Source organism: Haliotis asinina, chromosome 4 (genome assembly GCF_037392515.1).
Source record: "Haliotis asinina isolate JCU_RB_2024 chromosome 4, JCU_Hal_asi_v2, whole genome shotgun sequence".
Classification (NCBI taxonomy): domain Eukaryota; kingdom Metazoa; phylum Mollusca; class Gastropoda; order Lepetellida; family Haliotidae; genus Haliotis; species Haliotis asinina.
Window position 1 is genome coordinate 4,225,725 of NC_090283.1, and position 18,234 is coordinate 4,243,958.

The window sequence follows — 18,234 nt, forward strand, 5'->3', positions numbered from 1 at the left end:
CCTTTTATAAATTTATTATTAGAATATCATGTCGTCCGCTGGTTTCCAATACAACATACGTTTCGTGTCTTGTCCGCAAGCTCTAGCGCTCGAAGTGACGTACCATATTTTCGGGTTACTCGTTATTGCGCAGGGTCACACCCTTGAATGGAAGCGCATGTGATGTATTCTTCTCCACGGGAATCAACAAATACAACGTATCATTTTAATTAGAAGCCAAGCAAACTGGTAATTTTGTTTTTGATTATTTTATTATTTTTTTTGTTTGTAAAATTTGTAAAAATAAACATATTTACAGGTAAGTTATTCACTAATTTGCACATTCATTCTACTTGTCTGCATGGTCCGCCATGGCAGGGACAATGAAACGTGTCATGTCTGTGTGGTATAGTATCATCGCAGTGGAATTCTAAATGAACCCAGAGGTCACATGCCTGGTGTGAATTCTGCTGCACGAAAGAAATATATGGCACTGTCACTGTACGCAAGAAATTACAGGGAAAAGAAATATCCCGAAAACATGGTACGGCATGGTACGTTTGACAACTTTTATGAGTACTGTTGTTTATTTTATTTGCTTGTTTATCTAGTTTGCTTATTTATTTCCGCCAAACAGTGTTGCTTCATCGTTTTGTTTGTTTTCATTTGTTTTTTGTTTTTGTGGGTTTTTTTGGACAACTTTGATGTGGACACGTTGCCGATCCATGAATTCGATAATCGTGTCTTTCAAATTAAAATAACACTGCAAATACAAGTTTATAATTCGAATTCTGTCAATAATGTATGACCATCTGAAATGTCATAAGTGTTGTCAGACATTCTGACATTCAGGTTGGTAGGGATTCACTAGGGAAGCAATCTTCTGTGTCAGATGAATTGTAGACAGTGCCACGATATTCAGTGAATAACTTTCATTCCTCTGGACTACTTGTTTTGTGTCCGGGCTAGTGACAGTTGAAGGTTACTAGCCCGGAGGGCTAGTGGCCATTTTAGGTTTAGTTCTAACCTTGTGACAGTGAGGTAATAATTGTCTTCCTGCTGCCATATTTTTATATTTAATAAATGACGTAGAGTGGTATAATTGTGTATAGTATTATAAGATGGTAATAAGCTAGTGTTCTTAATTCTTTGTGTCTCAAGGTTGCAGAATTTCGTCGCTTGAAAACCAGATTGTCCTAAATCACAAAAACCGATCTTCAACTTTACGAGAATGATATCGTCTAAACTATTCATTCATTTTGGAATTTTTCACATGCACTTAACAGTATTAGAAAATAGCCAAATGAGCTCAGTGTGTTAAAATAAATAAGAAATTCTTGAAAAATGTTTTAATTTGGAGATAGAACACTTGCCCGATGATTTTCTTCTCTCCAAGTGTTCCAAGTGTCGACATAACAGCTTAAATCATGATTATTTGGATATTGACTGTTACTTCCTTCTTTCCAGGTTGGGCTTTTGTCGTTTATACCTGTTTTCACTTTCATAAGTACAATATTTAATGAAATATAGCAGAAATACAAACAGAGTTAAATGTTCCATTCAAAGATGAAAATCACTTCAAAACAGCTTAGAACAACTAACAGCATGTGGTTTTTCATGGAGACAGAAGAGAATTTGCGTTTGAAGAAGCCCTTTCAAACCAATAAAGCGCTGTAAAACGTTGCTAGAGTACTAGATTATGCAAACCTACCTCTAAAACCTACCCCTAGCATACTAACTCTAATTTTGTCAAAAATGGACTTAGAACACTTTGGTTTTCAGGTGACGATTTCTGTTCTTGCGGAACATGTGATTCTCGTCGATTGAGATTATTAATAAATTATTTCTGAAGGTTTTGAAAAGAACATACATGCAACCTCTCAATTTGAATATATTTTTAATGTTTATGGAGAGAGAGAGAGAGAGACAGAGAGAGAGAGAGAGAGAGATGTTTCTGGTTTCTCAGATCATGAAATCCGGTGTATATTCTTGACAGTAACACTACCACAGACCCACGTCAGATGACAATGTTACAACATAGGTGTAGACTGATCTTCATATCCATCTGATTCCTATCACGAGAACCATGGAAACCGGAGGTTGTCTATTTCCTCTAACATTTGTACACTAATCTACGGTACGGGGAACGTTGGTATGGAAGTACATCTAGAGGCTGTCGTTATCCTTCACCCAGGCATTCAACGATGTCCAAAAGTATATACACAGCGTACATACAAACATGGAGCCGACATACATTTGCCATGACGTCATCTCCTACAAACTCGTGATACTATTTTCTACACATGTACCTACCATGAACAAAGAATGAATTGCAATTGCATCTATTCATATTTTCACGAGCGTTCCATGCCTGTGACATGTGACTCTTTCATGTCACCATCCGACCATGACGGAAGTGCAACATATTCTAATGTTATGATCGTATCTCACAGGCAATAAACCGGTTAAATACTAAGCGCCGTTGTCAACACTATTTGTCTTTGGGAAATCTCAAGACCTGATCCCGTGATATTAACAAAGCAAGCTATCTGTTGCCTAATCCCAACAAAAGTCGATGTCCATCTTGCTCCGTTCAAAACCATCTCTATTTCCCTGATAGTTCTCAAAGTATAACATGCAGTGACAAACACACTTATCCCGCTACCATCCTCACACAACAAACACTAGTTTTGTACCAAGGATGAACTTCTTGTGGCTGACTGGGTAGCACTAGAGTTCTCTGCCCCTTACATTACAGCACAAGGTAGGAACAGTATCCTCATTAAGCGTGGCCACCAGAGCCCCGTCCATGAAGGGATCGAAGCTCTACGACTGTAGACTTTTTGACTGAAAGAATAATTTTGACTTGGAAGCGTCACGATCATCCTTTTGTCCACTACAAGAACGAATGCCACTGAATCTACAACTCATTAACATGGGCTAACCTTCACAAGCTTTATTTCTGAGAGAAAAACTTTTTTTCCATCAACAATAAAAAAAGACCCTACCGCCCTCGTCACTTTTGAAAAAAAAATGTGCCCGAGAAACATTTAATTCTTAATGCGGCATACGGGAGTTACGATCATCTCAGCGCTACGACCGTTTGGTGGAACGGGCCAGGTCTGTGTTGTCCAGTAAGGGGCTATGAATGACCCATCGACCCCTACCCTTCTATCTTCTGCATAACCAGGGGTATTATGCTTACATCGGTTAGAGCATAGAAGATATATTCTTTCCATGAAATAGTGGAACAGTTAACAGCCCTAGCTTGGGTCTGTCAAAAATATATCTGTGGTTTCACTTGATAGTTTAACCTTAAGGAAAATAAGTCAACTCTAGGACTGATGTAGTCTTTCACACATTCTGGGGAATATTCCACGAGTCCATGCTTATTCAAAGCCCGCTTCGAAGTTTTGAACACCAACAAATCTTGTTTAACAACTTCAGACAAAACATCGTCTTTCCAAAATTCCAACTAACTCTGTGAAGTGCCTCAGCATTTCCAGTTTCTGCCTGTGATAACACCAGGGACACGGGCTACAAAGTGAGAAATCACTTTTGCAACAGGCATGCTTGAAGGGAGGTAACTCTAAGTTCCTGAAAGGAAAGTTTCAATTGTTGGCTTTTGAGGTGCAAGTATCACAGTCAAATGAACTGAATTGAGAAGAAAACCCAAGAATACAATTTCCTGTGTAGGTTTTAAAACAGACTTGTGTGGTTGAACACCAAAACCCAAACTATCCGTCGTGGCAACCGTTTGTTTACACTTTCCTCTCAATCATCATTTTCTCCAAACAAAATGGAATCATCGATAAGGGAATGAGAAACATGACCGTTTTTCTTCAGATCCGAAAACACAGATTTTAGGAGTTTCGTAAATTTTCAAGAACACTAACACAGTTCATTTGCAAAACGACCCGTGAAGATCCGGCTTACGATAGGCCTTCAGCAACCCATGCTTGCCATGACAGGCCACTATGCTTGCCGTAAACGGCGACTAAAAGGGATCGGGCGGCCAGGCTAGCTATTCTCGAAACGTTCGTAACCCTACGAATTTCTTAAGCCCATTCTTAACACATAGGCACCCGTGGCGAGCCACCTCCTCGTGGTGGGTGCTGGGTAACGCCAAGAGCTCGCCAACACCCCCGTAGTGGACCCGGGGGGATATTTGGTCCACCAACCCGTTTGCCGTGGGTTGCGGCCCTGTGTCGGCGGAGGAAGGGATCCTGGTGGTTGAGGGCAATAGGAGCTTGAAGCCATGTTCCTGTTGCCTAACACACCACTTTGGCCCTGACTTCGCCTAGACGGGTGGTAGAACTGGCCCGGTTCTATCAATCGGCTGGTCACGCCATGCCCTGTGCATAGTAAAAAATTTTTTGCACACTCAACTACTTATTGGGTCTTGGCCATTTCGAGTTTTCATTTCCAAAATATTAACATATTTAATGCCTAGAGTCCTATGCCAGAAGGCGGTGGCTCATGGGCCAATCTGGCAATGTTGACCTCCAAGTTCAATATGTATCCAATCATTTGTCACGGGCAGAACCACCCTGGCAATTTATTTGGTATACAAATGTTGCTATTTGTGTCATAGTTGCCGGAGTATAGCACCCCTGTATCCCTGGTGTCGGCATCTTGGAGATCCGATGCTATTTGACATCGTCCTTGTTGACACTCCATGGTGGGTGGGGAGTAAGGATGCTGAATTTTTTCTTTCAATCATGGATCCCCAATCATCTGGTTCTTGGCGAAATGAAAAAAAGCGACGAATTGAAAATATTGATGAATCAACAAGAAGTGTTTCTTCCAATGCTGATAACTGGGCACGTTTCTTAGTGATTGAGGCAACAGACAATCTTCCTGTTAAATTAAACCCCTTTGCCATTTCTAAGGCTGTTTCAGGTATTTGTGGAGAGGTTCGCAATGTCACCCGTCTTCGTAGTGGTTCACTTCTGGTGGAATGTGCACGGAGACAGCAATCTCTAAATCTTTTATCTATCAAAACATTTGCCAATATTGAGGTTGCTGTGTCCGTGCACAGAACATTAAATTCCTGCCGGGGCATTGTTCGCGACAGGGCTCGCTGCCTGTCTGACATGTCAGAACAAGACATAGTAACTGAACTTCATGATCAGGGAGTCACAGCTGTAAAACGGTTCACCGTCAAGAAAGAAGGAATCAGTGTCAATACCAATACATATCTCTTGACGTTTGCTCGTGCATCCTTACCACCTTCAATCAAAGCAGGGTATTTCAATATTGGAGTGGACGTGTATGTCCCCAGCCCGCTTCGCTGCTTTAAATGTCAGAAGTTCGGTCATGGGGTTAGTTCTTGTCGTGGTTCGGCTGTATGTCATCGTTGTGGTGAACAACATGATAATACAGACTGCAACAATGAGTTGAAATGCGCAAACTGTTCGGGATCTCATGCTGCTACATCAAAATCTTGTCCTGTTTGGCAAAAGGAGTCCAAAATAATGAAACTTAAATGTGAAAGGAATATTTCATACTTTGACGCAAAAAAACTGTTGACAGCTGAAACCACACCTCCATTAAATAAGACCTACTCTGCTGCCGTCACGCACGCTGTTATGACATCTCCTGTAAGTTGTCAGACAGACTTGACATGGGTTAAGTCTGCAAAACCCATTACCTTATCCTCAGTTGCAAAACCATCTTCCCCAGTAACTCAATCTACATCTGGATCACAGACTGAGAGACAGCCTGAGCCCAAATCACAATCGTATGATAAACAGACTGACAGTCAAAAACAGAAAGGAAAAAAATTAAACAGGAAATCAATTCCCATCATCCCTTCATCTTCAGAAGTTCCTGTAGAAAACTCTTTTGGGCCTCTGGAGATGGATATCACTCTGTCCTCACAGGACAGCAGGAGGAATTTACCCTCCACACATTCGCGTGGAAGATCACCAATTGAGCCACCATGAACCAGTCCAATCTATTGCAATGGAATTGTAGAGGACTAAAAACTAATTTCAACGAGGTACAATTGCTGATACAGGACTTTCAGCCATCTACGCTATGTCTCCAAGAGACATATCTTAAAAATACAGATACCTTGAATTTGAGACAGTACAGCGCTTATCATTCTTTTTCTCCTCCGGGAGATCGGGCTACTGGAGGCTCTTCTATTCTCGTTCATCAGAGCGTAATACATAGCCCTGTTACTCTAAAAACAAACCTTCAAGCAGTTGCTGTTCGCTTGACATTACACATTGCTTTGACATTGTGCAGTTTGTATATCCCTCCATCTTCCAATATTTGTCAGTCAGATCTTCAAAGTCTATATGATCAGCTCCCCAAACCATGTATTATTATGGGGGACCTCAACGGACACAATCCATTATGGGGAAGTGACAATACTAATAATAAAGGCAAAATCCTTGAGGAATTCATTTCCGATAATAATTTGTGTATTTTCAATGATGACTCAGCTACTTATTTACATCCAGCTACGGGAAAATACTCTTCCCTGGATTTATCACTAGCTGATACCAACTTATACAATGAATTTGAATGGCTGGTCCATGATGACCTATGTGGGAGTGATCACTTCCCCACCATGCTGAAAGCCATCAACCCTGGTGATGATCCACCTGTATCAAGACGGAACTTTGCTAGGGCTGATTGGTCATTATATCAGACACTGTGTGCTGAACACTTGAAGCATGATCTTTTTAAGAACAGTGAAGATCCAATACAGTCTTTTTCGGATATACTAAATGCCATTGCAGACAAAACAATTCCTATGTCCTCTGCAATTCCACATATTCGTAAACCATGGTTTAATGACGAGTGTAAACAGGCCAGAAAATGTAGGAAGAAAGCCGAAAAATATTTTCGCAAACATCCTACAGTTCATAATCTAGACAAAGTCAAAATTACTAACGCAAAGGCTAGACGTGCTTTTAAACAAGGTAAACGTCAGTCTTGGCGAAATTATGTTTCCAAAATAAATTCACGTACACCAATGTCAAAGGTGTGGAATATGGTCCAAAGAATAAAGGGCAAGGGTTCCAAATCTACTGTGCATCATCTGAAGGACGGGGATGCCATATTAACTAATAAAACTGACATAGCAAATAAACTTGGCGCAACTTTAGCCAAAAATTCATCTTCATCAAATTATGTCCCTGAGTTCCAAAAGTATCAGAAACAAGAGGAAAAGAAAAGAATCAATTTTAACTCAGACAATGGTGAAGACTATAACGAATTATTTTCGTTGCATGAGCTCCATACTGCCCTTGAGCAAGCTCATGATACAGCAACAGGAACCGATAATATTCACTATCAACTCCTAAAGCATTTGCCCGAATCATGTTTAGAAGTCCTTTTAGGAATTTTTGATCAAATATGGACGTCGGGGAATTTCCCAACTTCATGGCGTAATGCCATTGTTGTCCCTATTCCAAAGCCTGGCCGGGATCATACTGATCCGTCTAATTACAGACCAATATCTCTAACGAGTTGTGTCTGTAAAACCATGGAACGTATGGTGAATAATAGATTAACTTGGTATCTTGAAACCAATAACATTATAACAAATATTCAATGTGGTTTCAGGAAAAATCGTAGTACCATTGATCACTTGGTACGTTTAGAATCCTTTGCTAAAAATGCTATAGTTAATAAACAGCATGCTGTATCAATTTTCTTTGATCTTGAGAAAGCTTATGATACGACCTGGAAGCATGGTATTTTACAGGATTTGCATGATTTTGGTTTGAAAGGCCGTTTACCTCTTTTTATATCACAGTTTTTACAAGACCGGCAATTTCAAGTCCGCGTGGGTTCTACCCTGTCTGAACATTATAATCAGGACCAGGGTGTTCCACAAGGGAGTGTTTTGTCTGTTACTTTATTTAGCATTAAAATCAACAGTTTATCCAAAGTTTTAAATGATTCGATTGACGGATCACTTTTTGTGGATGATTTTAATATTTCCTGTCGTGGTAAAAAAATGCGTACTATTGAGAGGCAACTGCAGTTATGCTTAAATAAAATTAATAAATGGTGTCTTGAAAACGGTTTCAAATTTTCTAAATCGAAAACTAATTGTATACACTTCTGTAGACGATATAAACCACATAAAGACCCTGAATTGTTTCTAAATGGCACTGCTATTAAAGTTGTTAAAGAGACCAAGTTCTTGGGATTGATTTTTGACTCACATTTAACGTTTCTTCCCCATATCAAATCCCTTAAGATTAAATGCCAGAAGGCACTTGACTTGTTGAAAGTCATTTCTAATTGTAAGTGGGGAGGAGACCAAGCTACCCTCCTACAAGTTTATCGATCATTGATCCGTTCGAAACTTGATTACGGCTCCATCGTATATGGTGGAGCCTGTAAAAGCAACCTTAAACTTCTTGATTCTGTCCATCACCAAGGTTTGAGACTTTGTCTTGGATCTTTCCGAACTTCACCCGTTGACAGTCTTTACGTTGAGGCCGATGAACCATCTCTTACACAACGTCGTATAAAATTATCCTTACAGTACATTACTAAATTATCCTCTAATGAATCTAACCCTGCATATAACTGTGTGTTCAATCCACTTTATCAGGATTTGTACGACAAGAAGTCTTCTCTTGTTCCACCTCTCGGACACAGAATTAAACCATTTCTTTCTTCGGCCGGCATTAAGCTGGAAAACATAGCTCCCTGCCGTCTTCTTTCTTCTCCTCCTTGGCAGTTAGTTAGACCACAAGTCGACCTAACATTATCTTCTTTTAAAAAATCCGAAACTAATGAATTACAATATAAACAAGAATATAATCAATTAAAAAGTAAATACAGTCACTACAAACCCTTATTTACAGATGGTTCCAAGGACGGTGGTGCAGTAGCTTGTGCCACTGTCATTGGATCCAGAACAATATCTTCTAGATTACCAGATAACAGTTCTATTTTTACTGCAGAAGCAAAAGCCATATTAACGGCTGTCAAATATATTCAAAGACACCCTAAACATAAACAATATATTATCTATTCAGACTCTCTTTCTTGCCTTCAGGCGATTAAAAATATTTCTTGTAAACATCCACTTTTAATTGAAATTATTGAATTGTATAATGATCTTGCTACTGGCCAATACGACATCGTCTTCTGTTGGTTACCCAGCCACGTTGGCATTTCTGGGAACACGCTGGCTGACCTTGCTGCAAAAGCAGCACTCAACAAATCTGTGACACCACTTCCTATTCCATACACTGATTATAAAGCAATCATTAGGTCTTACATCCATGATCTGATGCAGAAGAGGTGGGACACCCAAGTAGGTATTAACAAATTACATGAAATAAAACCGTATATTGGATACACCTACTTGGGTTGTCAGTCAAGATTTGAAGAGGTCATCATGCGACGATGTCGTATTGGCCACACTAGATATACACATGAATATGTGCTTAAAGGTGAGGATCCTCCTTTTTGTATCCCTTGTGATGAAAGAATCACAGTCAAGCATGTCTTGCTTGACTGTGTGGAATATTCCATCACAAGGGATAAGTATTTCAAATCAAGAAATATGAAGGATCTTTTTAGTAATGTTAGTTATCATTTAATCATTGCGTTTTTAAAGGAATTAGACCTGTTACATGACTTGTAAATAGATAAATATTTTATGATTGGAAGTTGAATTAGCAACTGAGATTGTTAGTGGCTGTATCCTCGAAGGGGGTTGAAGTACCGTAAAATTATTGTCCTCCTAAGAGGGTACGTAAGTCCCAAACAGTTGAAGTCAGATTTAATGTTCCACGTTTTTAGTCGTAGAATATGTGTAATTTTAAATTGTGGCTAATCTTGCATACAGTCGCCAGCAGCTGAGGGGATGGTGTAAATCCAACTAGGAACCATGCAGGTAGCTGAGGTACTGTAAGTCCCCATGGTCCCTAGTATGGTGATCTACCTTCGGTTGTTGGCGATCTATGGCCTGTTTTTATATTGTACTGTCCCAATAGTGATAATATTAGCTTTTAAGTTTCTACGCTAGTTTTAAATACTAACTGTGATAGTCTAGTGGTTTTACTGTCCTTCGTCGACAGGTTCTTCATAATATGATTATATATTCCGTTTTATGTCACATATGTTCTCGTCACAATATGGCTGCAATATTGCCGACGTGACGTTAAATGATAACTCACTCACTCACTTAACACATAGGCTACGATTAAAGTTAAGAATTCTTAGGGATACGAACGTTTCGAGAATAAGGGCCCAGACTCACTGACTTGGTCGATGTCCTCGCTCTCAGGTATGCAGCTGCGCCTGTGCTTATCGGACGTAGACACAAATGACGTCACAGACGATGTAGAATGATAAATACATCATTATTCCATGTAAACATCGGGAAATAAAAGTCGCAGAGAAAGAAATGAATATAATGTTGCAAGATTTGATACAATACGTCTACAGTTGTGTTTTCGAAGATGCCGAAACATGGCATAATCCCTACCTGCGATAACAGTGACAGACATTGAAGACTGATGGCAGCATATTGGGAGGAATTGTAATATTGTTCAGTGTATTTGGTGTGAGGACTGAACACGATGACATGCAAGTTCTGAGGCTTCTCATCCCTGCTGTGCCTGTGACTGTCACATGTGTCACGTCTCGCCTCTAAATCAATTATTCACACAAATATTTGATAAACTATGGGTTTTTTTGCAGTTAAAAATAAGAAATACAGAAATATGCAGTAAAGAAAATACATGTGTACTATTTAACGAAGAGTTACGTTAGTTGAGAAAAACACCTTATTTAGTGTCGCGTGATAAAGTACTTGTATAATATAACGGTAATGCGATGAAATTCTTGGAATTGAAGCTGCATCACGCGCGTACATATGGCGGGTTGCCTCAGAGAAACTGCTGTTTCCATTTTATCGTTTTTCAGATCGAAAACTGATGTGGGTAATAACACAATACCCAACACATGACGAGGAATGGCAGATTGTCTTTCCCTCGTTATATTAATTACGTAATTTCGAGACTTGGCGATAATCTGCCATTCCACGTCGCGAAAGAATTTTAATATTTAATTGTAATGTAACTCGGGAAAGATAATCTGCCATTCCCAGGGTCGGATACAGCATTTTGAGAAAGAGTTTGGGGTTGAAATGGGTGTTGGTGTGGGTTAGGGTTAGGGTGTGGGTGCACATTTCATTGTCACCCGAGTTTCAGTGGCCGGAAGGGGTGATTGTGTGGTTGCTTGTTAGCCGCATTGTCTAAATCCACATGATCCACCTGTTGGTCTGTAGAGGTGCTACCGTAACCCTGCCATCAAGCCAGCAGTGTGCAGCACTGAAACACTAGGCACAGACAGTAGCTGGCCACTTCGGTGCCTTGATCACAACATCGTGACGTCATCAGTAGTGTGACGTCACTGTGCATTTGGCGCCGCGCCAGCTGGCGAACCTCGGCTCAGTCAGAGGTCACAGAGTGCAGCGAGATGTAAACAAACATTTTGTTGTTGTCTGTTTCACGATTAATGAGGAAATTATGACACACAATTAAAACAGAACTACATCACGAGATGCAGGGTTCATATACCGACGACATATCATCAACATTTACAGTCAACAATGTCCTTACCTGATTCTGTAAAGTTCCATAAACAACAAAATGTCTGAAAATATTCTCAACAAAGTTTATTTCTCCTCAAACACAACAAATATTCTCACCTAAATACAGAATTATAGACAACGCGACGACGTGAACGGCACAAACCACGACAGCGTCAGTAACGACATGTCCTCCATCATTGTCTACATCGACACTACCGTCGCTTCACTGTGTACCACGTGACAACAGGAGATCCGACAGTTGACGATGTCCCCGGCCTCTCGCCACGTCGGCGGCGGTCTGCCCGAAGTTGTTCCTGGCGTTGACGTCCACCCCGTCCAGAGACAGCACAAACTCCACCGTCGTCCTGTCTCCTCCATAACAGGCCAAGTGAAGGATGTTGTTACCGCCATCAGTCACCAGTGACACATCAGCGCCTCGACCCACAAGCAGCTCCACCACATCTCTGTGTCTCCCAAATGCTGCCCACATCACCGGCGTCCTCCCGACTCCACCTCTACTGTTGACGTCAGCCCGACCTGTGTCCAGGATCCGCTTCACCTCCTCCAGTTTCCCCTTCCAGCAGGCAACATGGAGGACGGCGTCTGCCCGGGCGTCTCTACGTGCAGGAGTCGGTGTCGCTGTAACACAAAGTAAACTCTGTACACAGGTCGGACATCTTTATCTTACAGCTGCGTTGTTCACATCTTACACTGATGATACAAAACTCTTGATACATAATCTATACATGTATCATGGCTGACAGCAACATGGCGGGTGTACAGGGAATAACAAGAACTAGTTGATGTTTTTCACACATTAGTCATCTACGTGATTAGAATGTAAACTGACAGTCCTGTGTGTTGTCTGTCCACTAACGACACACGTGACATAGTCTCCACCCACCTCGTGTGTCAGGTCTTGAGGGGGTCCCAGACTTCCCTGTGTCCCTGCTCGTGGCTGTGGAGACAAACATCAGGGTTTGAATGAACATATTTACATTACATTACATTACATTACATTACATTACATTACATTACATTCACATCGTTGATATCTAAATTATAAGTATGATCGAAGATATCAGATTATAAATAATTAATATAAGAGATATGTATCAACAAACCCATTGTACAGACTAGAAATTGTGAAGGGGTAGTTTCTAAAAGCCATATAGTTTTCCGGTAAATGACACCGGGATTGTGTTTAGACAGTACACAGATTTCTGACAGATGTGACAACTTGATACCATGTATACACAGTGCAACTAGCGACTATCACATCTGGTCCACCATACCCTCCCACCTACCAGGTACATCAGACATCTGTGTAGGTCCAGGTCTCGGTGCTTCCGTCTCGCTCCTGGCTGCAACACAGAATATGTCATGTAGATATATATCTAGAAAACTTAAACAGATTATGTCATGTAGGGGACTTCAACACTGGTTCCGTATCTGAACAGGAAACGACTACAACAATGTGGAAGCCCAAACATATGTGGACTTTCAATGGTATTATTACGTGTGGCGGTATTATTATGTATGGTGGTATTACAGTGTTCACGAATAGTGTCTGACCCTCTGACAAACCTGGCAGATTTGCCAATGGTCAGACAGAAGTCCCCAACCTGCTGGCCCCAGTGTCTGACTGAATATATTACACTGACTTTGTCTGAAGTTGTTATTTGTGGCGTGTGACACTTGTTCACTGTTTATAAATTTATGTTTATAATGTTTGTCATTATATAATGTTAATAATTTGAATGCCAATAGTGAGAAAAGCTAAATCTGAAATGTGTGTTTAATTTTATTCTGTGGTTCCTGTGAATTTTCAGTGGGTCAGACAGACATCTGAAACTTACAGGACTCAATGTCATGTTACTTTGAATCATCATTCGTAAACATGTGCATATATATCTAGAAAACTTAAACACAGATTATGTCATGTAGGAGACTTCAACACTGGTTCCGTATCTGCCCAGGAAACAACTACAACAATGTGGAAGCCCAAACATATGTTGACTTACAATGGTATTATTACGTCTGGTGGTATTATTATGTATGGTGGTATTATTGTGCCATTTGTTTCAACTTATATATGTTGCTGTACGCTACCTTGGCTGAAGTTGTTAAGACTGAAAACATCACTGGCTTGACAATCAAAGCTAACTCCCGCTTGTAAAAAAACGAAGTAAAGGCATTCTCACACGGCTGCTACTGTTGCAGGCCAAGGTAGATTCTAAAACATGCTCGTGTAAAAAATGCCATGTAAATGTAGTCTTCTATGCATATTGTTTCTATAGTTCATGAAGAGAGTATGTAAAATGCAGCCTATCATTTTGAATATAGGAACAGAGCAAACTGAAGGAAGTTAATGTTGGCGGCTGTTCACTGGTGCCAGCGAATTCTCCTCCATGCAAAACAGTGACAGTATTTTTACCATGCACCTGACAGAATGAACTTTGAATCTGTTCACATTTTAACAAAGCAAGATACATGCTGCCTAATCCTAACAGAAGTCATTGTTGGCCCTGGTCTGTTCACAATCCTACCTATTTCAGTGATGGCTCTTACAAAATACAGTGTTTAACAAACTTACCCCGCTAACGTCCTCACACAACATACACATCTCACCGCCAGCCTGGAAATGCCCAGACTAGCGTCACTGGTCGCGCTAAGGAGGGAGTTATGACGTCATTGTGACGTGTCATGTGAGGAGCAGCACCGAGTTTGGCGCTCGACTGCGTGTGTTACTTGTATGGTCAACCGATCACGATAAGAAACAGCCGCCATCCATCACGCATGATGGATCATGGGGGGATCTGAGAGATTTACAACAGTCAGCATTAACTTCAATTATCTCCATGTTTTGCACGATACTGGTGATATAAATACGCAGCAAGATCAAAGGCACCGCTGGCCTTCAATAATATTATACGATGGACATTTCCCCCCGAATCACATGGGAAAAACAAAGGTTATGTTGCACTCTATGTCTTCATTATCTGGTTGGATAGATTCCTCACGGGGGAAAACTGATCGTAGTCTATACAGTATGTCTTGTTTAAAGGCCACATGCAACGTAAAACACAACTTTGCAGATTCTGGTACCTTTCGGTATGCACTTACCGAAACAAATCATAAAAAATGCAAATTCAACCTAAAAAGTTGAAAAAAACGCGATGAAAAAAAAGCCCGCGAAATCGGAGTTCAAACGTTTCACTAAATTCCCCCCAGCGCTGTGGGGAAAACTGGTTTCAACAGCTGTGCTGCGCTGCGTCCATAACGCATGCGCAGTGAATAGGTTCGCGGAGCTTGAAACAGTGTGCATGCCCAGCGTCTGAGGTCGTGAGCAGTAGTCTAATCGTGGTTGTGTACACAAACAAGTAAATAATCTGCTCGTTCCGTAAAACAACTTGTTGATTGTGGTAAGCAGTCTCTGTGACAGAGAAAGCTCAGTGTCTGGTTTATTCACACCTATATGTCTGTCTGCCTGTCTGCTAAAGACAACATGCAATACACAGCTTCAATCATTGACCACGTGCAATTTGAACTTAACACCTATCAGACTATACGACATAAAGAAAATAAGTTGATTTATGACTCGTGCACCCGAGTCCCGTGTCTGCCACACTGTGCAACTAGGCACGTGTGATACACATGCAAACAAACTACATTCACTTTTTTCGGATGACTCGATCTGACGGAAACTGGTGCAAACTCTTGTCAGTTTCAGGTCCTGCTTTGTACTTTGACTAATGACAGATTCCAGCCACGCAGTAGTTTACCATCTCTACTGACATGATTTTTTAATGGATCGAGCGCAAATTCAGAGAACATGTATTTTCCAACCCAACATCTCCATATACATTCTTCATGGATAATGACTTGTTTTCGTTTATATGATTTTGTTTGACAACAGTATATGAATCCATGCTGAAACGACGCATCAAGTACACAAAAAGAAGTTGTTATCCATAAAGAATCTTACTTTCTTGTGACTGGCTATACTTCTAAAATGCCCGTCAAACAGATCATCTTTCTGTACACACAATGAACCCTCAGCACATCAGCAACTGAAACGGCCAATCGGAAGTCGTCGTTACACTTGAGTGCATATCCACCCGCTATGACTGAGTTCGGTCTCCCGAGGGCTTCGTTTCTGGGGAAGTGAGCCCAAGTACAAAATATTGCACTTTTGAATCGCGATTGTACGCTTGTAATTGTGTTTATTTGTTTTTTTTAAAAGCAGCAATGTATATTATATGTCATGAATAAGTGATAAATGTGTTTTAATTATGTTTGATTTTTTTGGTTGCATGTGACCTTTAACCCCCTGGATGCCACAGGGACATATATGTCCTTCCTCTACATCCCTCACTTTGAAGTGCAATAAAATTATAAATATACCACGCATATATAAACACTTCACAGTTTTGGATTCTGCAGAAAATTCCGTTTCTTGATACCATCCACTATTATCTCAGACCAAGCTGAAGTGATTAAACTTACCTTTCAAAATAGCTTTCATCGTAAATGTCGTCATTTTTCAAACTTAACAAAATCGAGATTCACAGCGTTATTTGCAGTATGTTTTGAAATGTGAATATCGGATAATTACTGGGAGTATTGAATCTCAAAAATAGCATCTTAATGATCACTGATATCAAGTTTTCATGTAACCAGTAATGATAATTCTGAAACGTCGCCGATGAAGCCAGAATCGGGTGGGATGTTTTCGACAATACACTCACACGAACGCCGGAGTGCACTTTCCGCCATATTGGTTAGTGTTTACAAAATCACGTTTCGAGAAGGCCGGTATTGAGACGCCTATAACATCACGTATATTTCATAGTCAGCTGCGACAAATGCATCATTGAATTCCCCACACATATTAGAATCAAATTACAGATGGTCTTTGTCACCAATACCAACTATCTAGACAAAACGAAAAGAAATATACTTGGTATGAAAACGAACGCTGTGCTCGAAAGACAAACTTGCTTCTGCTTGTTTGAAAAGTAAACAAAGAAAAAATCCAATTTTACACTGAGTAGCATTTTTGGTAATATTCCAACATCCAGCCGTCTAATCATTGCTTACAATGGCTCAATACGCTTAGTATATTCAGGGGAAGAGTATCGTAGCAAAAAATAGCAAATTAAAATAGATACAATGAAATAATTTGGTAATTCATAAGAAACTGTCAAACTGTTAGTGCAGCGTGACGCCATGACCATGAAAATCACGCAGAACGACAACGGTACTTATCGGCATTTCTGACTTTTCCCGTCATTTACAATGTAAATGATAAAAACATATAACAATACACAGATAGTCAGAATAATTCCGATTACTTACATCTCACATTTATGTACAAAAGATCCCTGAATCAAGGAAAACGTCCTCGCAAAATCCAGTGTACCCTTGTCAGCGAAGCCGCCATTTTGAAAGAAATCGGTCATCGGTAGTGATGTCACACGTCAACATTGTTGCACATATTAGGCAATATCTTTGAGGGGAAGGTCGGTTGAACAAGAGTAAACACAACGCCTATACCATTCCGATTGCACTTTTAGTACTGTGATGTGTATTTTGCGTATCGTTCCGATATTGTTTCATGAAACTGATTTCAGTATCTACATATATCCATGTTCAACACCATATCATATGTGGGTATAAGGTATACCTTTTTATTCTTTGAAAGCGTCTGATTGTTTGAATAATATTTACATGGGAAATTGACTCAGTAAGTGTACTATACCACATTTTAAACCTCTACACAAGTGTTGGAAGATCACACGTAGCCATAACTGCAACATGTGCTTTAGTTCCCGTGATGTACAATATTCAAAACGTTGGGACAAATATTGCAGTTTCATATGAACAGGTTAATAAACAGCGGTTTAATTCCAGTGAAACTGATAACATTAATGAAAATGATTTGTATTGGTTTGTGTCGTTTTATAGACAAAACAATTATCAATATTGATTGACCAGGTGCGAGTTTGTCAAAAACGTTTCATGATTTATTATCATATTTTTCGATAATAAATTCGATTAAAATATATCTGATGGCAGAATATCTAACTCAAACAATATTTATACGAAAATTGTTAAACATATATAAACCAGGTCATGTCTTAATTTGGACAAGCCTTACGTCCATATGCTAATACTTCTGTACTGAAAAAGCGATCTCTTTGTACCTTTCATTGCATACTTATGAAGTGAAATGATTTCATAATCAAATGAAGAAAAGTCTGTTTCCTAAATGAATACTCAATGAATATTCAGGTGTTGTGAAATTGTGATTTACGCTAAATTAATTCTAGACTGGTGCGCGTATTGCACACAATATAATATGTAGTAAAACCGTGTAATTGTTGATATATTCAGGACCCTATTTCAGTGATAAAACCGTTCATTTTATATTTTGGCTAAAAAGTGTTGAATTCTGACACAGAAGCCGAGATCTATTACACACTGAGTGGAAATTAGGTTAGATATATTTTTAGTCGTTAGTCGTCTTTTTCCAACGTCACAAAATGCACAAAACATGCCGTGACGTCAACTAAAATGTCGCATTATTTTCAGTTATTTCATTACATTTGAAAATGTGGTTATTACTCCGTTAATAATGATGCAAAATTAATAAAAAATACATC

General features: G+C 39.8%; 1 protein-coding gene across 1 annotated transcript; it reads right to left on the bottom strand.

The window, feature by feature from the left end:
- Positions 1–11,789: 11,789 nt before the first annotated feature.
- LOC137282176 (putative ankyrin-containing lipoprotein Lxx09580) lies at positions 11,790–16,109 on the bottom strand. The gene is made up of 4 exons (XM_067813905.1): positions 16,076–16,109; positions 12,874–12,930; positions 12,471–12,524; positions 11,790–12,205 (listed from the first exon to the last, which is right to left on the bottom strand). The coding sequence occupies exons 1-4, from the start codon at positions 16,107–16,109 to the stop codon at positions 11,790–11,792; spliced, it is 561 nt and encodes a 186-aa protein (XP_067670006.1).
- Between the last annotated feature and the right edge of the window lie 2,125 nt (positions 16,110–18,234).